The sequence below is a fragment of the Nicotiana tomentosiformis genome, chromosome 1, assembly GCF_000390325.3.
Source record: "Nicotiana tomentosiformis chromosome 1, ASM39032v3, whole genome shotgun sequence".
NCBI classification, from domain to species: Eukaryota; Viridiplantae; Streptophyta; class Magnoliopsida; order Solanales; family Solanaceae; genus Nicotiana; species Nicotiana tomentosiformis.
Genome location: NC_090812.1, coordinates 83,689,579 through 83,717,433, shown reverse-complemented (window position 1 = coordinate 83,717,433; position 27,855 = coordinate 83,689,579). Strand labels below are relative to the sequence as shown.

Genomic DNA, 27,855 nt, shown 5'->3' with positions numbered 1-27,855 from the left:
CCACTCGGAGTTGCTCGATCCCGTCAAGTTTGATCTGAACCTGCGGGCGCGGATTATTAGCTACTAAATCCGACTCATCATCACTAACTTCAAAAACTCTTCTTACCTGCTCGACCAGGTCAGTATATTCCCTACGAGCCGCTTTAAGCTCAGCTTGGGATTTTTCGCTAAGGAGCTTGCAAGCATCCCTCTTTTCAGCAAGCTCCCGAGCTTCAGCCTCGAAACGTTTTGACTCCTCCCGGTATCGAAGAAAAGCCTAGTGATGAAGCACCGAGACCTACAAACACAAAGGAAAAACGTTATGATTATTCATAATTAAAGCTAAGAACATAATGAAGGGACATTCGAAATTACCCGATTCGGCGCCTGTCGAGCTTCGTTGAATAGGCAGAAAGAGCTCGGGTCTCTTCTGGGATGGACATATAAATTGCTCGTCTCCGAGTAGGGTCAACACTCGGAGCTGGGAACTGGTTCACTAATCGTGGGCTTGAAGAAGGCCCCATCTTCCGGGGACAACGTCTTTTTTGGTACCGATAAATCGCTCAACCCGGTAACATCCTTTGAGGCGGTAGAATCCAGGCCATCGAAAAAATAGTGAAGAGAAACTCTTACTATGATTACGGGCCTCCCATCGGCCCTTCGCGAGCTCACGCCATAAGCGCTCGGAGTAAGGTCTCTGAGTCGCGATGCCCTCGACCCACTCTTTAAGTTCAGGAATGGGGTTCGGTATTTGGGTTACAGCTGCATCACATAACATCAATGAGAAACTAACGGAATGAAAAACAATAAAAGAAATACCGAAGGCAAAGCTAAACTTACATTTCATGTTTCATTTCTCAGGAAATGGCATGTCCGCAGCCGGGATTAAGTCTGAGGTCCTCACTCGAATAAATCGACCAAACTAGCCCCGGTCCCGATCCTCATCGATACTCGAGAACAAGGTCTTGGTGGCTTGGCGTGCAAGCTTAATTAATCTACCTCGGTAAAGTTGAGGGTTGTACAGACGCATGAGATGGTCGATTGTGAATGGACATCCCTTGACCTTGCTCACAAAGAATCGAAGCAGAATAATGATCCTCCAAAATAAAGGATGTATCTGCCCGAGCATCACATCATACCTTTTGTAAAAGGCTATGATAACCGGGTCTAGAGGACCCAGCATGAAAGTGTAAGTGTAAACACTTAAAGAAACCCTCCACATAGGTGGTGATTGATTCTTCAGTGGTAGGAACTACTACGAGTTTGTCTACAATTTTGCAATCCTTTTTAACTTTATCGAGGATGCTATCTGTAATCGTACATATGTACCTCGAGACTGGTTCACATTGACCTGGTACCATGGCCGTATTCTCAACCTTAAAGTCAGCCACAGTTGGGCACCCAGCAGGGATGTATGATTTCAGAGGGGGTTCCTCAGTAGCAGCGTGAGAAACGTTTTCAGAAGGTTTTGAAGAAGAATGTGCTTCTTTTTGAGGAACAGACTTTGAAGTCTTTGCCATTTTTTTAAATAAAAAACGAAGGAAAAAAATTGTTGGTAAGGTAAGCCTTGAGGTTAACAATTAGAAAACCAGGAGATGAAGAGGGTGAAATTTTCTTAGAACACAAGAAGAATTTGAGTATAAAAGTTCTAATAGATGGATTAAAGGGTATCTATAGGTTTCTTAAGCGACGGTTCACCTCTCGGGGTAGCCGACCGTCAACTGATACATATTTAATGCCTCGAAGACTGGACTGATAGGACGTTTCCATTATTCTTATCACCTACGTCACGTATTCATCGTCATGACTTATTGAAGTGGGGACCGAGAGTTCATATCATTTTTCATCGCTTACTCTCCAGAAAATGAGGGGACCGAGCTCGATGCTTGATCGAGCATCTGGAACGATAGACCAAGCTCGGCACATCTGTAAGAGATCGAAGTTACAGATGTGATCGAGCTCGATGTCGAGGTTCGAAGTTCAACAAGACCATCAGATTTGCCCTCGAGTTTATCGAAGGCACGACCGATCCTGCTTCTAACGGCCTCGGGGAAAAGCTTTGCCAACTCAACCGATAAGGATCCTTGATTCTCGCCATTAACCAATCATTGTGGCGGAAATCACGTGATTAAATCAAAAAGGGAGACAACCGTCTATATAATTACTTATAAAATAATGACTTAAAAGTTTCATCTCCCTGGATATATAAAGGGAATTGAGTAATTCATTAAAAATATTGAAATATACAAAAAAGAACGATATTCTATCTTTTCCAGCCTTGTTCATATTGTTTTGGCTCCAATAATATCACTCCTAAATTCGAAGGAAGTTAACCTTGCGAGGCTTAAGTTGTTCAGTCTGGGTGGTTTGCATTGATTTTTCTATTTATTCTTCCATATTAAATGTGATTTCTCGTTTTGTATCAAATTAGATCACATATCCTTTAAACCGCGTATAAATTCAATTGTTATCTAATTTTGAGGTTAGACAGTAATGTATACTAATATTTTAGTGAAATTGGGTAAAACATACATCAAAAGAAAAAGAGTGGTTACGAGTATTCCTTTTTTGTGTGTGATCAAAAGCAGAATTAAAAACAAAGAAGGCTTAAGTATTTGTGACATTAAGAAAAGTGATGCAATTTGAAGGGCATAACATTTTGAATTGGATTAAAGTAATGTGACAACCTTGATTCTTCAATTTTGGGTGTTGTGTTTCTCTAGTGGTCACTGGTTTTACAAAGATAATTTACTGGCTATTAATGCAAACATCAAATTAACGAGTGACACATGGCTTTCCAATTGGACCAATTTTTTATCAACCAGTAGATCAATCAATGTGAGGGGAAAGCCATTTTATTAATCTGTCATTCTTCCCTTGTTTCCAAACAAAAAATCTCATTCCAATCTTCAACAATATTAAAATGTGAAGCAGAGTCGCCCAATACCTTGTACTTGTTTGAACCATTGAATGGGTTCCCAGTCCCAACTCTCAATTCCCAACCTGGTCGGTGCAAAGATTCTTTAAATTTCTTCGTCCAATAAGCACTGTTCCATTGTTACAGTTAATAATACTATTTGTTAAGCAAATCTAAAAGGCTTTTGCTTTACACAATGTACGACCTGTCATTACATAAATCTCAAAATCACTAAGAATACTGAACACTAAGATAACATCTCAGTTTGCGTAAACCGTCCAAACCGACATTTCAGTACTCCCCAAGTACCAATAGCATAGCTCGCCAATCTCTACACAATCCTAGCTAGTATTTGTTTCACCTATATAAACAGAGTCTTGAACAAAGCTATAAGCACAAAAATTCACTCAAAGCACAAGCATTTTAAGAACATATATAGCTTCAGTTTCATACTTGTTTATTATTCTACAAGATGGCAGAGCAACAAAGTCAGTCACAGGAGGAGAATGTAAACAAGGGTGCAGCTCCAGAGAGTAGTGACCGTGGGTGTGGATTGTTCAATTTCATGGGAAAGAAAGAAGAGAATAAGTCCAACGATGACACTGTCATGGTTGATGTTGTTGACACTACTACTCCCTATCCCAATGTAGAACCACCAAAGGAGAAGAAAGAGGAGGAGGAGAAGCACAGTCTCATGGACAAACTTCACCGCACTCACAGCAATTCAAGCTCGGTAAGCTACTTAATTAATTGCTCCTTACTTACTTAGTTGTAGCCTTAGACGTGGTAAATTTGTTAAAAGAAAATAGTTAGTCATCCATGTTATCCATTACAAAATGGGTTGGATATTGAACTTCTAAAAACGGATCGAATATGGATAAAAACTGTATTATCCACTCAGAAAATAGATAACCAATAGACAATTAATGAGTTTAACTTTTATATCTGTAAAGCTTTAAATTGGGGTTACTTAAGTTTGGGAGATTAGGAATTCTCCTAAAAGTGATTATATTCAAGAAGTCATTGATAATATGGATATCGATATTATTCGCCGGGTAATTTATTTTTTATCCGTATTAAATATGGGTCATGTCGAATAATTTACCCATTTTCGATATGCTCGTATCCGACCCGTTTGCCGCCCCAACGTAGCCTGAACGAAAATATTGCTTTCCTAGGACGCGCTGCAAAGGGTATCAACTTTTATACAGTCGTTTGGCCCAATAGTTTGAAGAGTCATTTAGGAGCTAGCATAATCCAACCCGTTTAAACTTAGACGGGTTGGGCATGTTTCTAATAGATGAATTCATTTTGTCAGGTTGCTATAAGATTACAGACAGTATATATTTAATTTTCTTTCTTTTTTTCCGCTCATTATTTCAGTCGAGCGATGAGGAAGTGGACGAGGTTACTGGAGAGAAGAAAAGGAAGAAGAAGGGACTGAAAGAGAAGATCAAGGAAAAGATTTCCGGTGATCATAAGGAAAGTAGTGAGCAAAAAGTTGAAATGGAGAACTGCACTGGTCATGTGGCTGGTAATGCTAATTATGCAGGAACAACACACGAAGATCAAGAAAAGAAAGGAATAATGGAGAAGATAAAGGACAAACTTCCAGGTCACCACAACAAGACTGCTGCAGATGAGCAAGTCTATGGAGGTGATCAAACAAAAGAGAAGAAAGGATTACTTGACAAAATCAAGGAGAAATTGCCTGGACACCACAAGAATACTGAGGATCATGAGGAGAAGCACAAGTCCAACTGAAAATCATGAGAATCATTCAAGGCATGCATTTAGCTAGCTTATGGACTATATGCACCGTCGACCCAACTTGTTTGTGACTAATATATTAATCGAGGCTTAGTAATTGTTGTTATTGTTGTACTGTTTACCTGCAGATAGCAGTTCACTTGTATGAATTTGCTTTTAATTACTGTTAATGTTTTCATTTGCTTAGTCTTGTTTGGAGTAGTAATGTGATCCTTGTAATTGGCCTCACGTGCCATTGCCTTTTTTTATAATTATTGTATGTTATTTAAGTTCCTTCGTATTTTCCTTCGTTTTCCTAGTGAAACTCCGGTTGCATGTTTCTGGTCTCTGCTTGTTAGAGCAACTTAAATCCATGAAAATGGAACTGTCAAATTTTAAATTGATATCTTTAAATTTAAGAAAGCTGCAAAATCAGTACTGTTGCATGCTAGAGGTATGTCATATACGCAATTTACAGGATAGGTGTAGAATACAGTGACCTTTCTTAAGCATGTAACGGATTGCCCTCTTTGTCCTAGTAGTCATACGAGTATATTTCTTTTTTAGAACTGATACGTGTACATAAAAACTTATTGATAATACTTGAAAACATATGGTTCTCTAAGATACATACTTTGGTTGGGTAATCTGAAATTCTGAAGCCTATGGATAACGGTCCAACTACAACGGTGTTATTTGGGGGGCTGATTTATGCAAGTATCCCTTTTTAAGATCACTATCAAAATTTTATCTCTATTTTAAAAGTTGTACAAATATAGTCCTTGAAAAATTACCCCTTCAAACAACATTATACCAGTTGTTATAAATATTGTTTTATTTATGGTGAATATCTATATATCAGAGAGTTTTTAGGGTTGTTACTTGGTGGCTAAGTCACTTTTCCCCTATAAATAGAGGGGTTCTATTTCATTGTAATTCACTTCAAATTAATAAGAATTCTCTCTCTCTATTTTTCTCTGCAATACTCTTCTTCTTCTTTTATTGTTTTATAACACGTTATCAGCACGCGACTCTATCCAATTGAGTTGAGGCATCTGCTTTGGTCACCAGGCTTTGGGATACGTGCATGGTGCCCAACTTTTACATAATATTGATCATAATGATTGTTAATTAATCCATGAACTTCCTTGAGGAATAAATTCTGGATTTAAGGTAAGTATTTAACCTAATTTTTCTCTTTTAAATTCTTAAAATTTTATAATTGGATTTTAAATACAAGCAAAGATAATAAATTTTGATTATAACTCTAATAGAGTTTGTAAGAAATTATAACCACGCATTGAATTTGCTTAATTCTCATTCCCTTAAGAGTATGTGATAAGTCTGAAAGAAGACAAAATTATTACCATAAAGATATAATTGGATGTGGACGTGGCAATAGACAAAATTATAATCGTCATCATTGTGGTAATGAGAATAATAAGTATTTTCAAAATAATCCTTCACTATGTGAAAGTAATATTTATCATCGATTTGATATGAGATTTTGTAAAGCACATATAGATGATTATGGTCCATTCATGATGTGAATGTGATACATATTCATTTTTGGAAGAATATGAGTGTGCTAGTGGTATATACCACACTCACCTCTAGAAAGAGGTTTGAGAGGAAATAAGAAAATAATGTCATTATTATGGCATAAATGGTCATTGGTCACGTACTTATTGTACGCCAAAATATTTTAGCAATATGATTATTAAAAGACAACAGTAATGTAAGAAACAGATTTTGCATATAATTTTGACCATAACCATAATGGTATAACTTTCTCTTTAAAGAGATATCCACCATATAGATGTTGATGAATATATGATAGTACAAAATTAATTGAGAGCTCTAAAAGAGCCAATTATTACTATTTTGGAGGAACAAAATTGATTATCAATAAGGCATTATGTTGTAGTAAGTCTCAAAGAAACTTATTGAGTTTCTGAAGTATTCACAAAAGCGATTGGTTATATTGAGACTATAAATAAAGGAAACTTTTGATATCTTATATTACTACAACTTGTAGCGGGTGATATGTATGTGAAAAGTTACCAGCTTTATTTTTCAGTTTGTACTACACAAATAAAAGAATGCCACAATAAAGTAGACGTTTATTGATATAAAAGCTCATATCATAATAAACTTGGAGTTTATTCATAATTGTGCATGTCATGATGTAAACCTGAAGTTTACTAATACATACAATTTTATCAAGCATGGCCTATTGAGCAATCTTGATTTAGATGTGCAAAATAAATGAGAATTAACATGGGTAAGTGTTGAAGAAGATTCTTTATGAATTCTCTTGTTTTGCTTGTGTAGGCATATAGAATTTATTGGATCTAAATTCAGTAAAATAAATTGGATCATTTTTAAATCTATTAGTCCAAATAAAAATTTTGGGTTAATATAATTGGATTAAGTATATAAGTCCAATTTAATTGGGCTACAAGCGATGAGCCAACTTCATTAGGCCCAAGATGGCATCTTCCTAGAGGCGCAATGCCACGTGTCAAATGATGTGGCACGCCACGTCAAATGGAAGAGCCAATATGACCATGCCACGTGTCAAAATGACAAGGCATGCCAAATCACATTAAAAGACTAATAAAATCGCGCCACATGTGCAAGTGACATGTTCTGGCCAATCAAATACGGCCATGTCACACTTCAATTTGATTGGTCAGAAAGAATTTGTTCTCATCACAACTCCTCCCTTCCACAACTATAAATAGGGGTCTTCATAACCCAGAAAAAAAGACCAGAAGTTATAACAAGGAGCAAAAAAGAGCTCGTGGATCAAACGCTGCAAATTTCTCTACAAGTTTCAAGCGTCAAGAAATTAAGTTCAAGTTCAAGAAATCAAGTTCAAGCTCAAGAACGAAGAACAAATCAAGGTCAAGTTCAAGCAATCATGCTCAAGCTCAAGAACAAGATCATCATTCGTGGCAACAACTACATATTCAAGATCAAGCTCAAAGGCCCTTGAATTTATTTACTATTGAAAAGAAGAATAAGAGGATTTATAGAGATTGTAACACTCATATTACTTGAAATCAAATACTACAATTGTTGCGATATTTTTTTGTCTTGATTTTATTTTCTCGACGTAAATTTATTGTCTACAAATTCTGGCACACCCAGTGGGACAATCTCTACCTCTCATCTCAACTTTTCAATCACCAAAGTTCAAAAACATTGAAATGGCTTCAAAGAGAATTAACTCCGATTCAACTTCCACCAAGGCTGCTAATTTCAGGTTCTATGCTGATGTGGAAAGCATCCTCGATGTTACCTTTGGAAGCTTTGGACCAGTTATGAGGAGCAAAGCAAGCTCGTTAGGAAAATAAGCACCCCAAGTGTCGTCCGCATCAACCCCTATTTTCGGATCTTCTTCCTCAAAAGGAGCAAGATCTTTCACAAACGCACCCGAAGAAGGAAGCGATATTGCTAAAATGATCAAGAAAACTCTTGCTCTACTTGATCTCTTCGGATCCAAGCACTCTGATGTGAAGGAAGATGATGATGCTTCAAGTGATGGATCCTCCCCACTTACACCATATAGCGTGAGCCAATCAAGGATCAATTTGTGTGAAAATCCATGCTACTCTCCATCGTCCACGACAATCATGCAAGCCATGGTGACAAACACTTCATTTGTGGAGGAGCAGTTGGCAAACTTGACGGAAGCAATCGCTGGCTTGACAAAGTGCATGCAAAATCAAGATGCTAGAATCGACAAGCTAACAGATAGGGTGGGAATCTTGATGGAAGAAGAATCCACCCATGCACCTGGCAAACTCCCAGAAGTTCAAGAGATTGATCCTCTCCCACGACAAGTTGCATCCACTAAGGAAATTCCAGTCTCTTCGGAAGGGATGATTCCAATCAATCAACTAAAGGAGTTCATTGAAGGGACTATAAAAAACAAATATGAAGTCGCTTCCAGGTCCTCCTTTACCTACGCAAAGTTGTACACTTCAAGGATCGATATGTTGAAGATGCCTACTGGCTATCAACCTCCAATATTTCAACATTTTGATGGCAAAGGCAATCCAAAGCAACATGTGGCGCACTTCGTTGAGACATGCAACAATACTGGGACTTATGGAGATTACCTCGTCAAACAGTTTGTCCGCTCATTAAAAGGAAATGATTTTGATTGGTACACGGACCTCGAGGCTGGATCTGTTGAGAGCTGGGATCAACTAGAGCAAGAATTCCTCAATCGCTTATATAGCACGAGACGTACTATGAGTATGATAGGACTTACAAATACTCATCAACAAAAGGGTGAACCAGTTATCGACTTTATCAATCTCAACTTTGAAATAAATACAAACCCTACTTTAACATTTGGTTCCATACAAACCTTACTTCAATATTTGGTTCCATAATATCAATCTCAACTTTGAAATAAAAAATTCAATTATCACAAGAAAATTCGTAAACGTAATAAGAACGATAAATTGAACAACACTAGTATAACACGTAGCAATTAGGCATGTGAAAGAGACAATATAAGAAAAATAGAGAAACATGGAAAACAGGTAAATTGGCGGCGCATAAGTACTCGTCACCTCACATATACGCCGCTCACATAAATTTCACTTTGCAAGTAATCTAAGGTTCCTAATTCCCTCAAGTCAGGGTTAGACACAATAGTTACCTTGCTCCGAAGGCCACTTAATTATCAATCACAGCTTTTTCATTAGAATTCACCTCCAAACCACCCGTATCTATTCAAAAATGACTCAATAATGTCAAATATTGCTAAAGGAATCAATTATATTTCATAAATTAAATTTCCCAAAATTTCCTCCAAAAAGTCAAAAAATCGACCCCGGGCCCGCTTGGTCAAAACCCGAGGTTCGGACCAAAATCCATTTACCCATTCACCCCCGAGCTCGAATATGTAATTATTTTTGGAATCCGACCTCAAATTGAGGTCTAAATCCCCAAATTTTCGAAATCCCTAGTTTCTACCCTAACCCCTATTTCTACCATGAAAACTCTAGATTTTAGGTTGATAATTCATGAAACGTAATGGGTAATTGAAAGAAAAGGGTTTAGAATCACTTACCAACAATTTGGGGAAGAAATGGCTCTTGAAAAATCGCCTCTCACCGTTTGCTTTTTGAGAAAAATGAATATTTGGCTAAATCCCATTTTTGGATTCTGTTAAGTGCTCGGCGACAGTGTGCATCGTGTTCGCGAGGCCATTGTCGCGTTGGCGAAGAGCATTGGCTGCCAAGCCTTCGCGTTTGCATAGGTTACCCCCCATAGGACATCGTGTTCGCGAGACATTGCTCGCATTCGCGATGAAGAAAAGGCCGACTCCCCCCCCCCCCAAGTGCCTAACACTACGCGTTTGTGATTGGCTTGTCTCGTTCGCGAAGGGTAATGCCTCCATCGTTTCGAGTTCGGGACCAAGCCTTCGCGTTCGCGAAGAAAAAATTCTGGCCTCATCAGTTTACTCTTCGCGTTCGCGAGAGGACCTTCGCGAACGCGAAGAAGGATATGCCAGACACCAGAATCTGCAGAAAACTAGATTTTCCAAAGTTCAAAACATCCCGTGGCCTATCTGAAACTCACCTGAGACCTCGAGGCTCCAAACCAAACATACACACAAGTTTAAAAATATCATACTAACTTGCTCGCACGATCAAATCACCAAAATAACACCTAGAACTACGAATTTAGCACCAAATCGAATAAAATTCTCAAGCACACTTTAAAATTCATATCTTTTCAACTGGACGTCCGAATCATGTCAAATTAACTCCGTTTCTCACCAAATTTCATAGACAAATCTTAAATATCATAATGAACCTGTACCGGGCTCCGAAACCAAAATACGGACCTAGTACTCACAATGCAAAACATCAATCAATTCTTTGAAATAATTAATATTCAGACTTTTAATTTTCATCAAAAATTCATATCTTGAGCTAGGGACCTCCGAATTCAATTCTGGGCATACGCCCAAATCCCATAATTCGATGCGGACCCATCGGGACTGTCAAAACACGAATCCGAGCCTGTTTACCAAAAATATTTACCGAAATCAACTAAAATCAACTTCTAAGGCATAAATTCTTATTTTTATCAATTTTCAACATAAAAGCTTTCCGGAAACATGCCCTGACTGCGCACGCAAATCGAATAGGGTAAAAATGAGATTTTTAAGGCTTAGGAGTGCAGATTCGAGTTCTAAAATATAAGATGACCTTTTGGGTCATCACATTCTCCACCTCTAAAACAACCGTTCGTCCTCGAACGGATATAAAAAAGTACCTGGGCTGGTGAAAAGGTGGTGATATATATTCCGCATATCGGACTCGGACTCCGAAGTAGCTTCCTCAATAGGCTGACCTCTCCACTGCACTTGAACTGAAGGGTAACTCTTTGATCTCAACTGGCAAACTTGCCGGGCTAAAATAGCCACCAGCACTTCCTCGTAAGTCAAATCCTTGTCCAATTGGACAGAGCTGTAATCTAACACATGGGACGAATCGTCATGATATTTTTGAAGCATGGACATGTGGAATACCGGATGAACAGCTGCTAAACTAGGTGGAAACGCAAGCCTGTAAGCCACCTCTCCCACTCTCTCCAAAATCTCAAAAGGTGTGATATACCTAGGGCTCAACTTGCCCTTCTTTCCGAACCTCATTACACCATTCATGGGTGATACCCGAAGTAACACTCTCTCTCCGACCATGAATGCAACATCACGAACTCTACGGTCGGCATAACTCTTCTGCCTGGACTGAGCTGTGCGAAGTCGATCCTGAATAATCTTGACCTTATCCAAGGCATCCTGTACTAAGTCTGTACCCAACAATCGAGCCTCTCTCGGCTCAAACCACCCAACTGGCGATCGGCACCGCCTACCATATAATGCCTCATAGGGAGCCATCTGAATGCTCGACTGGTAGCTGTTGTTGTAGGCGAACTCTACAAGGGGCAAGAACTAATCCCACGATCCTCTGAAGTCTATAACACATGCGCGGAGCATATCCTCCAAGATCTGAATAGTGCGCTCGAACTGCCCGTCCATCTGAGGATGGAATGATGTGCTCAACTCAACCCGCATACCCAACTCACGCTGTACTGCCCTCCAGAAGTGCGAGGTGAACTGCGTACCTCGATCAGAAATGATAGACCCGGGCACCCTGTGAAGACGGACGATCTCACGAATGTAAATCTCTGCCAACCGCTCCGAGGAATAGGGAACTGCCACAGGAATAAAATGCGTTGACTTAGTCAGCCTGTCCACAATGACCCAAACTGCATCGAACTTCCTTTGAGTCCGTGGAAGTCCAACAACAAAATCCATAGTGATACGCTCCCACTTCCACTCAAGAATTTCTATCTTCTGAAGCAAATCACCAGGTCTCTAATGCTCGTACTTTACTTGCTGACAATTTAGACACCGAGCTACATATGCAACTATGTCTTTCTTCATCCTCCTCCACTAATAATGCTGCCGCATGTCCTGATACATCTTGGAGGTGCCCGGATGAATAGAATACCGAAAAATGTAGGCCTCCTCAAGAATCAACTCAAGAAGTCCATCCACATTAGGCACATAAATACGAACCTGCATCCTCAAAACTCTATCATATCCAACAGTAACATGCTTGGCACCACCGTGCCGCACAGTGTCTCTAAGGACAAGTAAATGAGGATCGTCATCCTGCCGATCTCTGATGCGCTCAAATAAAGAAGACCGAGCAACTGTACAAGCTAGAACACGACTGGGCTCAGAAATATCCAACCTCACGAACTGGTTGGCCAAGGCTTGAACATCCAATACAAGCAGTCTCTCACCAACTGGAATATATGCAAGGCTACCCATACTGACTGACTTTCTACTCAAAGCATCGGCCACCACATTGACCTTCCCGGGATGATCCAATATGGTGATATCATAGTCTTTCAATAGCTCCAACCACCTTCTCTGCCTCAAATTGAGTTCCTTCTGCTTGAGCAAATACTGCAAGCTCCGATGATCCGTGAATAACTCACATGGCATGCCGTAAAGATAGTGCCTCCAAATCTTCAGCGCGTGAACATCTGCTGCCAGCTCTAGATCATAAACAGGGTAATTATTCTCGTGAACCTTCAACTTTCACGAAGCATATGCAATAACCTTGCCACCCTGCATCAATACCGCACCCAAACCAATAGGGGATGTGTCATAATATACTGTATAAGGTCCTAAACCTGTGGATAACACCAATACCGGTGCCGTAGTCAAAGTTGTCTTGAGCTTCTGAAAGCTCGCTTTGCACTCGTCTAACCACCTGAACGGGGCACCCTTCTGGGTCAATCTGGTCAACAAGGTTGCTATGGATGAAAATCCTTCCACAAATCGACGGTAATAGCCCGCCAAACCCAGGAAACTAGGGATCTCTGTAGCTGATGTGGGTCTAGGCAGTTCTGAACTGCCTCAATCTTCTTAGGATCCACCTGAATACCCTCTGCTGATACAATGTGACCCAAGAAAGCAACTGAACTCAAACAAAACTCGCATTTTGAGAACTTAGCATATAACTGACTGTCTTTCAGAGTCTGAAGAACGATCTAAAGGTGCTGCTCATGCTCCTCTCGACTGTGGGAGTAGATCAAGATATCATCAATAAACACAACCACAAAGGAATCCAAGTAGGGTTTGAACACTCGGTTCATCAAATCCATGAATGTTGCTGGGGCATTTGTCAGCCCAAATGACATCACTAGAAACTCATAATGCCCATACCGAGTCCGAAAAGCTGTCTTAGGAACATCGGATGCCCTAATCCTCACCTGATGGTATCCAGATCTCAAATCAATCTTTGAAAACACCTTGGCACCCTGAAGCTGATCAAATAAATCATCAATCCTCGGTAATGGATACTTGTTCTTGATGGTGACTTTGTTCAACTACCGATAATCTATACACATCCTCATCGATCCATCTTTATTCTTCACAAACAACACGGGTGCACCCCAGGGTGAGACACTAGGTCTAATGAAGCCCTTATCAAGCAAATCTTGTAACTGTTCCTTCAATTCTTTCAACTCTGGCGGGGCTATGCGGTATGGCAGAATGGAAATGGGCTGAGTGACCGGAGCCAAATCAATGCAAAAATCAATATCCCTATCGAGTGGCATCCTCGGAAGGTCTGCAGGAAACACCTCTGGAAACTCGTGAACAACCGGCACTGAATCCATGGAAGGAACCTCCGCACTAGAATCGTGGACATAAGCTAAATAAGCTAGACACCCCTTCTCGGCCATATGCCGAGCATTCACATAAGAGATAACCCTCCTGGTAGAATGGCTAAGAGTCCCTTTCCACTCTAATCGAGGCAATCCCTGCAAGGCTTAGGTCACCGTCTTGGCGTGACAATCTAATATAGCATGATAAGGTGATAGCCAATCCATACCAGTATGATATCAAAATCAACCATGTCGAGAAGTAGAAGATATACACGAGTCTTAAGACTCCCAATGGTGACCACACACGAACGATAAATACGATCTACAATAATAGCATCTCCCACTGGTGTGGACACATACACAGTAGCACTCAAAGAATCACGGTGCACAACCAAATAGGAAGAAAAATAGGATGACACATAGGAGTAAGTAGATCCCGGATCAAATAGAACTGAAGCATCTCTACTGCAAACTGAAACAATACCTGTGATAACAACGTCAGATGACTCAGCTTCAGGCCTGGCTGGGAAAGCATAATACCTGGGCTGGGCCCCACCACCCTAAACTATGTCCCTAGGACGGCCTCTAACTGGCTGGTCTCCACCTCTAACGGCCTGACCTCCACCTCTAACAGTCTGGCCTCTACCTATGGCTGCCTGACCCCTGCCTCTGGCTGGATGAGCAGGTGGTGCGGCAACTGTTGCCGGAACCATGGCACGAGAATTCTGATGCTGTGAGCTGCCTGTTGCCCAAGGACAAAATCTAGCAATGTGCTTCGGATCACCACAAGTATAACATAACCTCGGCTGCTGTGACTGCTGACCCTGAAACTGACTCTGTCGACCTGAATAACCACCTTGATAACTCTGGAGTGGAAGTGCACTAATAGGAGCTAGTGGTGCACCGTAGGCTAGCTTTTCGGAATAATGCATCTGAGGGCCACGACCACTTGAGGCACCGTGGGATGCCTGGAGTGCTGAATGAAACGGCCTGGGAGGATGGCCTCTACCAAAAGTACTCCTGCCTCTAGATGAGGCATCGGTGAACTCACTGGAATAACGAGGTCTCTTGTCAGACCCCTGACCTCCCTGAGTAAGAACCATTTCGACTTGTCTGGCGACATTAGCAGCCGCCTGAAAAGAAATCTCACTCCCAGTCTCCTTAGCCATCTGCAATCTAATAGGCTGAGCAAGTCCATCAATAAACCTCCTCTCTCTCTCTCTCTCTCTCTCTCTCTCTCTCTCTCTCTCTCTCTCTCTCTCTCTCTCAGTGGGAAGCAGAAGAATAGCATTACGTGCCAAATTCACAAAATGGGTCTCATACTGGGTAACAGTCATACTGCCTTACTGGAGACGCTCAAACTGACGACGACGCTTCTCTCTCAATGTGATAGGCAGAAACTTCTCTATGAAGAGCTTGGAGAACGGGTCCTAAGTAAGAGCAGGCGACCGAGCTGGTCTAGTCAACAAGTAATCTCTCCACCATTTCTTGGCGGAACCAGTCATCTGAAATGCAGCAAAATCGACCTCATTGGTCTCCACTATACCCATGTTCCATAGAACCTCGTGGCAGCTGTCAAGATATTCCTGTGGATCCTCTGAAGGAGCATCGCTGAAGTGAACTGGGAAGAGCTTGGTAAACCTATCCAGCCTCCATAAAGTCTCAGAAGACATAGCTGACCCATTACCGGTCTGTGGCGCAACAACCAGCTGAACTACTCCGACTGGATGAGCTGCTGGAGCTTGATACTAGGGAGGTATTTGCTCCGTAGCGGGAGTAGTGGGAGTCTGGGCCCCTCTCCCAGCCTGAGAGACGGCTGGTTCCATGGGAAATGGGCCAGTCTAGGCCACACTATAAGGCCCACCAAACAGACCAAAGCGTCCTGAAGTACTGGGGTAGCAATGAACCCCTCCGAAACCTGAGTTGGTCCAGCAGGAACAGTCTGGGCTGGAACCTTCTCGTCAAGCTCTATCTGAGGCTCCATTACTGGGGCTGCTGCTCGGGCTCTAGACTGAGCCCTGCCCCTGCCCCTGCCTCAGCTTCTGGCACGGCCTCGACCTCGACCTCTGCCCCGCGTAGGAGCTTCCACTGGAGGCTCTGGCTTCTACTCAGCTGAGGAAGCGGTACGTGTTCTCGCCATCTGCGAGAGAATAAGAGTAGAAGAGTTCAATCAGCATTGAGAAAGCAAAATCATAGAAGTGAAACTTGTTCCTAAACTTCATAGCCTCTGGAAGATAAGCACAGACGTCTCCGTACCTATACTCCAGACTCTACTAAGCTTGCTTATGAATCATGAGACCTAGGCAACCTAGTGCTCTGATACCAACTTGTCACGACCCAAAATTTTCCACCGACGGGACCGTGATGGCGCCTAACATTTCACTTGCTAGGCAAGTCAACGTTAGAGAATCATTAAACCAATTCCTTATTCCCATTCAGTAATTAACAATAACTAACTAAGATAAAATATAATAAGTGCGGAATATCATAAAACTGTATTAATTACTACCACCCGGATCTGGAGACACAATTCACAAGTATTCTAGAATTTACTACAAGTAATAGTCAGAAATAAATACAACTGTCTGAATGAAACAAACAGTAGAACAGAAAAGATAGATGGGGACTTCAAGGTCTGTGAATGCCGACAGATCTACATTGAGTCTCCGGACAGCGAACCAATAGCAAAATCTCGATCAACCTGAGCCGGTATCAAAATTTGCACAGAAAGTGCAGAGTGCAGTATCAGTACAACCGACCCCTTGTACTGGTAAGTGTCGAGCCTAACCTAAATAAAGTAGTGACAAGGCTAAGACAAGGCACCTACAAATCAACCTATACAATTTAACAGTGTATATACAAATAACAGAAATGAAGAACTAAACAGGAACTGTCGAGAGGGGAACATGCTGAGGGGAATACGAGATAAAGAAATACAACAGAATGATAACCGGAGTAGTCAACATACCATGAATCAACAAGAATAGTGAATACAGTAAAGGAAAAATGCACGGCATCACCCTTCGTGCTTTTACTCTCAATCTCACCATAAAATCAATATAAACGGCACGACATCACCTTTCGTGCATTAACTCTCATATCATGGCACGACATCACCCTTCGTGCATTAACACTCACAATATGGTACGACATCACCCTTCGTGCATTAACACTCACAATATGGCACAGCATCACCCTTCGTGCATTAACACTCATAATATGGCACGGCATCACCCATCGTGCATTAACACTCTCCCTTACCATAATGCAATGTATAAGTAACAACAAGGAGATAGAATAACAAGTACAAACCTTACTTCAATATTTGGTTCCATAATATCAATCTCAACTTTGAAATAAAAAAACTCAATTATCACCAGAAAATCCGTAAACATGATAAGAACGATAAATTAAACAACACTAGTATAACACGTAGCAATTAGGCATAGGAAAGAGATAATATAAGAAAAATAGAGAAACATGAAAAACAGGTAAATTGGCGGCGCATAAGTACTCGTCACCTCACATATACGCCGCTCACATGAATTTCACTTAGCAAGTAATCTAAGGTTCCTAATTCCCTCAAGTCAGGGTTAGACACAACACTTACCTTGCTCCGAAGGCCACTTAATTCTAAATCACAGCTTTTCCTTTAGAATTTACCTCCAAACCATTCGTATCTATTCAAAATTGACTCAATAATGTCAAATATTGCTAAAGGAATCAATTATATTGCATAAATTAAATTTCCCAAATTTTCCTCCAAAAAGTCGAAAAATCGACCCCGGGCCCGCTTGGTCAAAATTCGAGGTTCGAACCAAAATCTATTTACCCATTCACCTCCGAGCCCGAATATGTAATTATTTTTGGAATCCGACCTCAAATTGAGGTCTAAATTTCCAAATTTTTGAAATCCCTAGTTTCTACCCTAACCCCTAATTCTACCATGAAAACTCTAGATTTTAGGTTGATAATTCATGAAACGTAATGGGTAATTGAAAGAAAAGGGTTTAGAATCACTTACCAACAATTTGGGGAAGAAATGGCTCTTGAAAAATCACCTCTCACCGTTTGGTTTTTGAGAAAAATGAATTTTTGGCTAAATCCCATTTTTGGATTCTGTTAAGTGCTGGGCGGCAGTGTGCATCGCGTTCGCGAGGCCACTGTCACGTTCGCGAAGAGCATTGGCTGCCAAGCCTTCGAGTTCGTGAGACAGCGTTTGCGTTCGCGTAGGCAAACCCCCACTGGACTTCGCGTTCGCGAGACATTGCTCGCGTTCGTGATGAAGAAAAGGCTGACCCCCCCCCCCAGTGCCTAACACTAAGCGTTCGCGATAGGCTTCTCGCGTTCGCGAAAGGTAACGCCCCCATCACTTCGCGTTCGCGAAGAAGAAATTTTGGCCTCATCATTTTACTCTTCGCGTTCGCGAGAGGACCTTCGCGAACGCGAAAAAGGATATGCCAGACACCAGAATCTATAGAAAACTAGATTTTCCAAAGTTCAAAACATCCTGTGGCCTATCCGAAACTCACCCGAGCCCTCGGGGCTCCAAACCAAACATGCACACAAGTTTAAAAAATATCATACGGACTTGCTCGCGTGATCAAATTGCCAAAATAACACCTAGAACTACGAATTTAGAACCAAATCGAATAAAATTCTCAAGAACACTTTATAATTCATATCTTCTCAACTGGACGTCCGAATCACGTCAAATAAACTCCGTTTCTCACCAAATTTCACAGACAAGTCTTAAATATCATAATGAATTTGTACCGGGCTCTGAAACCAAAATACAGACCTGGTACTCACAATGCCAAACATCAATCAATTCATAGAAATAATTAATTTCCAGACTTTTAATTTTTATTAAAAATTTATAACTTGAGCTAGGGACCTCCGAATTCAATTCCGGGCATACGCCCAGGTCTCACAATTCGATATGGACCCACCCGAACTGTCAAAATATGGATCCAGGCCCGTTTACCAATAATGTTGACCGAAGTCAACTAAAATTAACTTTTAAGGCATAAATTCTTATTTTCATCAATTTTCAACATAAAAGCTTTTCGGAAACATGCCCGGGCTACGCACGCAAATTGAGGATGGTAAAAATAAGATTTTTAAGGCTTAAGAGCCCAGATTCGAGTTCTAAAATATAAGATGACATTTTGGGTCATCACACTTACCAAAGGGGTATGCAGAATATTTTTGACGATCTTCTCCACAAGAATGTCAAATGTTATAGTGACGACTTGGTGGTAAAATCAAGAGAGAAGGGCGACCACTTGAAAGACTTGAGAATGGTGTTTGAGTTGCTCCGGAGGTACCAACTTAGGATGAATCCATTGAAATGTGCCTTTGGAGTTACTTCCGGAAAGTTCCTTGGTTTCATTGTTCGACATCGAGGGATTGAAATTGATCAAGCCAAAGTAGATGCAATCTTGGAAATGCCTGAGCCTCGGGATATTCACGAATTGAAAAGTCTGCAAGGAAAGTTAGCGTACCTTAGGAGATTCATCTCAAACCTAGCTGGGAGGTGCCAACCATTCGGTCGCCTTATGAATAAAGGTGTCCCTTTCAAATGGGACCAAGCATGTAGCAATACCTTTGAGAGCATTAAATCCTACTTGATGAAGCCTCCAGTTTTGCAGCCCCTAGACTTGGAAAGCCGCTGATACTATACATTTCAGCACAAGAAAGGTCTGTTGGAGCGTTGTTGGCCCAAGAAAATAGTGAGGGGAAAGAAAACTCTCTTTACTACTTGAGCAGGATGATGACACCAAACGAGCTGAATTATTCGCCAATTGAAAAGTTGTGTTTGGCGCTAGTCTTCTCATTTCAAATGTTGAAGCACTACTTTCAAGCTCATATTGTCCGTCTTGTTTCTAAGGAAAATCCCATCAAGTTCGTGATGTCAAAACTTGTTCTTAGTGATCGCCTAGCGAGATAGTACATCCAATTTCAACAATTCGAGACTTTGTACATCCCTCAAAAGGCCGTAAAAGGACAAGCGTTAGCGGGCTTCTTGGCAGATCACCCTATACCTGATGATTGGGAGCTAACTGACGAACAACCTGATGAGGATGCAATGGTTATTGAAGTTCAGCCTCCATGGAAGATGTACTTTGATGGTGTTGCACATTGCGGAGGAGCTGGTACTGGTGTAGTATTTGTCACTTCTCAAGGTGAAGTTCTGCCCCACTCTTTTACGTTGATGCAACTCTGCTCTAACAACGTTGCTGAGTATCTAGCACTAATACTTGGGCTCGAAATGGCTGTCAAAATGAAACGGTTGCAATTGCAAGTCTTTGGTGACTCTTAGTTAGTGGTCAATCAGCTTCTAGGTAGTTACGAGGTCAAGAAGCCTGAACTACGCCCATATTATGATTACACTAAAAAGTTAATGGGGTGGCTTGGTGATGTGACTATTCAGCATGTGCCAAGGAAAGAAAATAAGAAGGCTGATGTTTTAGCTGCCTTAGCTTCGTCGTTAACCCTGCCTGATCAAGTGCAAGTTACTGTCTGCCAAAAATGGGTAGTACCACCGCCAAATGAGGCTGAAGGTGAAGAAAATGAACTCAAGCATCTTGTCGTTGTTTCTGAAGTTGAGAAAGAAGAATGGTGGCAACCTATTATTGACTACTTATGCTATGGGATACTTCCAAAAAATCTGAGGAGAAGGACTGAAATCCGTCGTCGTGCACCTCACTTCCTTTACTACAAAGATACTCTATACAGAAGGTCATTCGAGGGAGTACTCTTGCGATGCTTAGGGGAAGAAGAAGCACTCCAAGCTTTGCAAGAGTTACATTCTGGGGTATGTGGGTCACACCAGTCTGGACTAAAGCTCCATTTTCATATAAAAAGGATGGGATATTATTGGCCAACAATGGTAAAAGATTGCTTGGACTACGCTAGAAGATGCAAGGCTTGTCAATTCCATGCAAATTTTATTCATCAACAACCTGAAGTGTTGCACCCGACTGTGGCATCCTGGCCGTTTGACGCTTGGGGATTGGATGTTGTTGGATCACTGCCAAGGTCCTTTGGTGGGCACCTATACATCTTGGCTGCAACTGACTACTTCTCAAAATGGGCTGAAGTCATTGCTCTTAAGGAAGTAAAGAAGGAAAATGTTGAAAGTTTCATCCATGTAAACATAATCTATCGCTTTGGCATTCCTCGTTACATAATAACAGATAATGGAAAACCATTCGATAATAGGTTGATGAACAAGATTTGTGATCTCTTTGGCTTCAAGCAACGTAACTCTTCGATGTACAATGCTACCGCCAATGGTCTAGCTGAGGCATTCAACAAAACTCTATGTAACATGTTAAAGAAAGTCGTCTCCAAATCCAAATGAGATTGGAATGACCATATGGAAGAAGCTCTATAGGCATATAGGACAACTCACCGCACGCCAACACAAGCGACCCCTTATGCACTCGTTTATGGAGTTGAAGCCGTCTTGCCACTCGAGCGTCAAATACCTTCATTACGATTAGCTATTCAAGAAGGCATCACTGATGAAGAAAATGCTCGACTTCGATTAGCAGAGTTGGAGGCTCTTGATGAGAAAAGGTTGGAATCTCAACAGAGTCTTGAATGTTATCAAGCTCGATTGTATCGCGCCTTCAATAAAAGAGTTCGCCCAAGATCCTTTCAAGTAGGAGATCAAGTCCTTGCCATAAGAAGACCCATTATTACTTCCCATAAACCTGTAGGAAAGTTCACTTCAAAATGGGATGGGCCATATGTCGTGCAAGAAACTTATTCAAGTGGGGCTTACAAGATGGTTGATGTAGATGGCAATAGAATCGGCCCTATCAATGGCAAGTTTTTGAAGAAGTATTATCCTTAAAATTGCAACGCTACTTGACGCATGAGCCTAAATTGCATGTTCCTACACTCCTGGCTCGCATGAGTCTAAGCTGTGTACCGCCCACCCAAAAAAGAAGAAAAAGTCCGCTAGGTTGAAAACCTCGAAAGGGGCGGCCTAGGCAAAAGTTAGGACATAAAAAAAAATTAAAACAAAGTCCGCTAGGTTGCAAACCTCAAAAGGGGAAGCCTAGGCAAAAGTTAGGACATAAAAAAAAGTCCGCTAGGTTGAAAACCTCGAAAGGGGCGGCCTAAGCAAAAGTTAGGACATAAAAAAATAAAAAAATATCCACCCATTCTGAACTACGGTATGACTTGATCCTCTTCACCGAGGTACGTAGGCAGATTAGAGTTTCATTCTGAGTTCAGTCGCATAAGTTCAAAAGATACATATTACCCTAATTTTTGTCCAAATGAAGTATTATGGAAGTAATTCATTCAAACAACACTTGAAAATCAGGCTGAAATTTCATTCTTCTTTTGAACTTTGGATCTAATATGACTTAGAGGGGGCAAGCCTTCATGATAAACCAGTATCTTCAATAGGGTGATTATAGTCTTTTAGGAGGCTACCAAGTATTTGCACTGAAGTTCAGGGATTTACTATGTCTTCATGTTCACCAAATCTTTAATTCCTCCGATCTTCAAGTTTGCTGCTCTTCAAGGTGAAATGTTTAAACCCTCCAAGTCTCCAAGTTGAAGTCTTCAAGTCCGTCGGTCTTCAAGTTGAAATCTTCACGTTCGCCACTCTTCAAGTTGAAGTCTGCAAAGTCCGCCAAATCTTCAAAGTTTCCAAATATTCAAGTCAATGTCGACATATAAGTACTTTTGCACCTTAAGTTGGCCTCTTCGTGGGTTTGTCCTTAAAAGGAAACTATAACTTTCCAATCTTAAGGTGGACATATAAGTCCCTTTGCACCTTAAGTTGGCCTCTTCGTGGGTTTGTCCTTAAAAGGAAACTATAACCTTCCAATATTAAGGTGGACATATAAGTCCCTTGATGAGTGGTGATTTTACTACTCATTCTAGTCTCTTTTCTTTAGTTTTTATGTCCTTTAATTATAATATGAGAGCGTTTATGGTGTGTATTGTTAGATTTTCAGGTAAATGATGCCATGAAGAGAGTTGAATTCAATTGAAGTAAAATTGAGCAAAAAGAGGTTGAAACAAAGCAAAACTCTTCAGTGTTTCCGCATCTGCGGAAGACTGGTCGCAGAAGCGACCTCGCATCTGTGAGAAAATGGTCCGCATCTGTGGAATTGAGCTACCTCACCTGGGATTGCATCTGCGAGACAAGAACCGCTTCTGCGGTTGCGCATCTATGCTTTCAAGTCCACATCTGCTGAACCAAAGCATCACTTCATTGTTCGCATCTGCGATAGGCAATCCACATATGTGGAGCCGCACCTACGAGGATCCTTCCGCAGGTGCGGTCATCGGGGTTCAGACCTGGGCAGGAATGACATTTCACATTTTATCAACTCAAAACCCATAAATACACGACCTAGAAAATTTTTGGAAGATATCTTTGGCTTATTTTTCAGTCTCCTAGACTACAGAAGACAAGTTTTGGAGCTAGGGTTCTTGCACACACACTTGGGGCTTGAAGATTTGATGCTTTTGGATGAGAATTACTTACTCATTTATGCTCATTTCTTCATTTTCTTGCTTTGTATTGAATATTTAAGTGTATAGTATTTTTTTTCAATACTTGAATCTTGTTTATGGGAATATTCATATTTAAAGTGTGGATTAAATATCTTGTTGTGTTTATGTATTGAACGATTTTTATTTATTATGAAGTGAGTTATTGTTTCTTTAATTATTCTTATTTTTTAATATTTCCAAAGGGATTAGCTAAGCCTAGGACTTGCCCATTAACTTTGAATTAATTTTGGGAAAGATTATTTGGGGTGGGAAAAGATTAATTGACAAGAACTTGAGGCTTTAACCCTCACTTTATAGATTCTACCTAGGGATAGGATTGAGCTACTTGTAGCCGTATTCGGGTGTGCTTAATCTCGTAATTATTTTAGGGATAATTCAATTAGGAAGTCTTGTTAGTCTTCGAAAGAAGTTAATATAGAATTATTACTCGAGGCTAATTAACATAAACTCGCTCATATTCGTAAAATCGTAAAATACATTGGATCGTTACTTGAGTGTAAATCCCGATGCGTCCATGCTTGTAGCCATTGATCATTTTACTTTTTTTCTAGGTTAGTTTACATTTTTGCATTTAGCTATAATATTTCCACAATCAAATTCTAAGTGTTTGGCATTGCATAACAAGTGATAATTCTCTTACATTCCTAGTCGCCTACATATTGTTCTCTGTGGGATTCGATCCTGACTCATAGTTGGGTAAATTATATTGCATGTGACCGTGCCCATTTACTTTTTAGTAGTGGATTTGGACGTCATCAAAATTGGCGCCGTTGCCCGGGGGCAATTTGGCATAATTTAGGTTGTTTGAGAACTAAGCGTAAGTTCTTTGGTCCAAACTTGTGAATATTTGTGTAATTATTTTCTTATCTTTGTTTATTTTCTTGTTTGTTTCTTGTTTATTTTCTTAATTTTTTTTTAAAAAAATGGCATCATATAATGAAAATTGGCCGGATGGTATTTGTTCATACTTTGATGACCCTTGTCCTTATTGCGCAGGACCACACTCGTGGCAAAATTGTTTAAATTCTCCCGGGGGTGGATTGTGCGCACAATCTCAAACCCATGTGTGGAGTATTTGTGATAAGTGTGGCCATCAAAATGGTCATTGGGATAATTGTACTTATTTGTCCTTCCCTTCCTAAAGCCCCTACTCTGATGATTCTACTTTTTGTGATAAAAATTATAGGGATATGGAAGTGAAAGTAATTGATCATGGTCAAAATGGAGAGTTTAAGCTCATGTTAGAATGCCTACTTGAAGGAGGAAACAAAGAGCAAAATGACTTGGAGGAGCTTTTGGAAAATAGTCTCCAAAATGATTTGGTGCTTGAAAGGTTGAACTTACAAATGGGAGAAATGCTTGAAGCTTTAGAGGTCCAAAAAGCCTCGAAAGTGAATGATAGCCAAGAACCTTACTTAGAGGTTGAAGCCGAAAATCCCTTTTTGGCACTTGATCAAAACCAAGAAGAACTCTCAAATGCTCAAAATGAGAAAATGATGCTCATGATGGAGGCCATTCTTGAAAATGAGGAGAAGCACCACTTGGTACTAGAGGACTTGAAACAAGGCTTGACTCAAAATGATGATGATATCCGCACCTTGAAAAAGCAAATAGAATCATTGATTGAGGCTCATTATGCCCATCAACTTGAGAGTGTGGAAAGAGATCAAGAAGAGCTCGACTTCAAGGAAGAAAGTGAACTTTATTTTGAGGAATCAAGAATTGAAAATCCACCAACCGACTCCATGAGTGTTAATGATGCAAATAAAAATATGGAATTAGAGTCAACCGGTGTAAGTGAAAATATGGTTGAAGTTGGCTCTAGTTCGGGGGAAAAAGAGGATGTCAAAATCCGGGAAGAATTATAATTTGAAGGCTTGAGGTCGCATTCCAAGCATTTTTCAACCTTGGAATTGCATGGTGATATGGGAATTGAGCTGTGCGAATCCATATGGAAGTGCAAAGAAGAAAAGCAAGAGCCATACATTTTGCAATTTGCATGTTCAAAAAGGCAAAATGACATTCCTCACATGAAAGCCAATAAACGCAAGATGAAGAAATTAATGCTTGGCTTGATCATCTACTTACCACCCCCCACCGCTCGTGGTCACAAACTTGATTCCAAGTTAGGTGCCCAGTTCATATCGTCCAAGTGGCGAGAAAAGTGGTAAAGTTGATCCGTGTTGTACCACGACGTTAAGTGCGGCGCTTGGTGGGAGGCAACCCATCATTTTTTGAAATTTTTAGTCATTTTTGAAATTTTATTTTTAGAATAGCTTAGAATATTATTTTTGACTAATCTACCAGGTTTCAGATTTTTTGGAGTTGAATTGAGGAGTTTGAGGTTTTGGAATGCACAAAAACAGTAGCTGCAAAAATTTGGGCACTAGTCATCTGGTGTAACCGCATCTGCAGAACTTTTCTCGTAGATGCGGTCACGCAGAAGCGGGTTTCAAGGCACAGATACGGAGATTCCGTAGGTGCGATGACATTCTCGCAGAAGCGGCAGCGCAAAAGCGCTTTTTTAACCGCAAGTGCGGAAATCAGGAAAGTTTAATGAACAAAATCCCTCATTTCATCAGGTATTCTCTGGTTTTTTTTCCTAAAACCCAAACTCCCCCATCTCTCACATACTCAAAATTCTCCATTGCTCTTGATTTCTACTGCTCTCACACAAGACAACACATGTATCTCTCATCTACTCCTCTTTTCTACTTCTCTTTCCTTCTTTTTCTTCCTCATTTCTGAGTTCCCATGGTTGTTTCCCCTGATTCCCCATTCCCCTCTGATTTATGTTGATATTAGGGTGAGGAAATTGGTTGAGGGTAGGTTTGTGTGTGCTGCTAATGAAGAAGAACAATTTTTTGGAAAATCTGAGTACCCAATTTGTGTGAAAAAGCATAAATTTTTCACTGTTTGCAAAGTGTTCGACGAATTGTCCAAAAGAAAATTGTGTGCTAAGTACCACAAATCAGTCTTAATAGAGTCATAGGTTCATGTAGTGCACTAATTTAGAAGTCTTGAGTATAAATTAGGTTCTAAAATCATGCTACAAGTGAAAAGAGTTGAAAAAAGTCTGGGCATTTGAACCCTTTGACGAACACCGCAGAAGCAAAAAAAAGTGCCGCAGATGCGGCCTCGCACATGTGTTGACTGTTTCGCAGGTGCGATTTTTGGCAAACTGGGAAAAACCGCAGAAGCGGAGGAAAACCCGCAGAAGCGTGACCGCACCTGCGATGGTTCTTTCGCAGGTGCGGAAACTGGGCAGATTCTGCAATTCCAGTAGCTTTGCAACTGGAGCTTCCCGGGCCCGTTAAACTTGATTCTTTGGCCTAATTGCATTGTTTTAAATTTCCTAACATGATTCTACTTCTCGACTAACATTGTTTTGATTTTCTTGAAGGTACTTTAAGCTAAAATGGACCCGAACATGAACGAAAATGCCTCGCTTGATCATAAAATTAAGGAGGAAGCTGTGGATGAACACTTTGACAAGTTACGCTTCATGTCGGCTGATTGTCACCGCCGGTATTATGACAACCTCCTCACCAAACAGATAGTGCTTGAAAATGGGATTGCCGAGGAGAAATTGGTCGAGCTACTCCCAGAATTCTATGGCCGTATTCAAACCTCCAGCTGGTCATGCTTCATGCCTACTCCGTGCAAAGCCAATGAGGAGTGGGTTCGTGAGTTTTACGCGAATCTTAAGCGTACAAACTTCGCTGACCCACAACTCACCATAAGGGGTAAGACAGTAAGGTTTGGGACTGAGCATATTAATGACATACTCGGGATTCCTGACCATCCACTCGAGCCAGTGCTAGAAAAAGATCGTTGCAACAACGCAGAATGGCTTGTGTCTAAACTCTATCCCGCAAGCATGAGAGCAAAATGGGCCAACAAGAGAAAGGGTTTGAAGTCGATCGACTTCACAGCTGAAGCTAAAATATGGCTTTACATCCTCTGCAACAGGGTATCACCCTGTGGAAATATTTCAGATGTATCATACACTAGAGCCTTGATCATTGCATGCCTTCTTGACGGCATTCCTATGAATATCGGCCATTATATTCTGCGGGAGCTGAGAGAGTACTTGCATGATGACAACCCAGGGTTGATGTTTCCTTCACTGATCACAGAGTTGTGTAGGCGGGCATAGGTTGAAATGCGTATCACCTATTATTGGTTGCCGGCCGACAAACCCTTTCATCCGTTGAGAGTAACGGGTGAGGGTAGTGCAGTCAAGAGCAAGAAGAAAAAAGTCACCACTGTTGGCGGATCAGAATCATCCTCACAGGCAGCAGTGCCTGAGGGACCATTTGGGATATTGAACTTGTAGCTTGGCGTCATCCGTGATTTAGTGTCACAGCTCCCTAGTGGACCCTCACACCCCCAGCCTAGGCCCGAGTACTTTACCAGGGAAGACGTGAAGACCT

General features: G+C 40.9%; 2 protein-coding genes across 3 annotated transcripts in view; one reads left to right on the top strand and one right to left on the bottom strand.

The window, feature by feature from the left end:
• Nucleotides 1-27,855, bottom strand: part of LOC104101101 (expansin-like A2) — a 169,559-nt gene that overhangs the window by 107,652 nt on the left and 34,052 nt on the right. The window lies entirely within an intron of this gene.
• LOC104097048 (dehydrin COR47-like) lies at nucleotides 3,274-4,942 on the top strand. Its single transcript, XM_009603556.4, has 2 exons — nucleotides 3,274-3,629; nucleotides 4,280-4,942. Exons 1-2 carry the CDS (start codon nucleotides 3,369-3,371, stop codon nucleotides 4,658-4,660), a joined length of 642 nt encoding a protein of 213 aa, XP_009601851.1. The 5' UTR covers nucleotides 3,274-3,368; the 3' UTR covers nucleotides 4,661-4,942.

Bases quoted from the DNA above. Each gene is read 5' to 3' on its own strand.
- LOC104097048 (XM_009603556.4), top strand. From the start codon at position 3,369: ATGGCAGAGCAACAAAGTCAGTCACAGGAGGAGAATGTAAACAAGGGT. The intron at 3,630-4,279 runs GTAAGCTACTTA...TCATTATTTCAG, and splicing joins CTCACAGCAATTCAAGCTCG to TCGAGCGATGAGGAAGTGGA.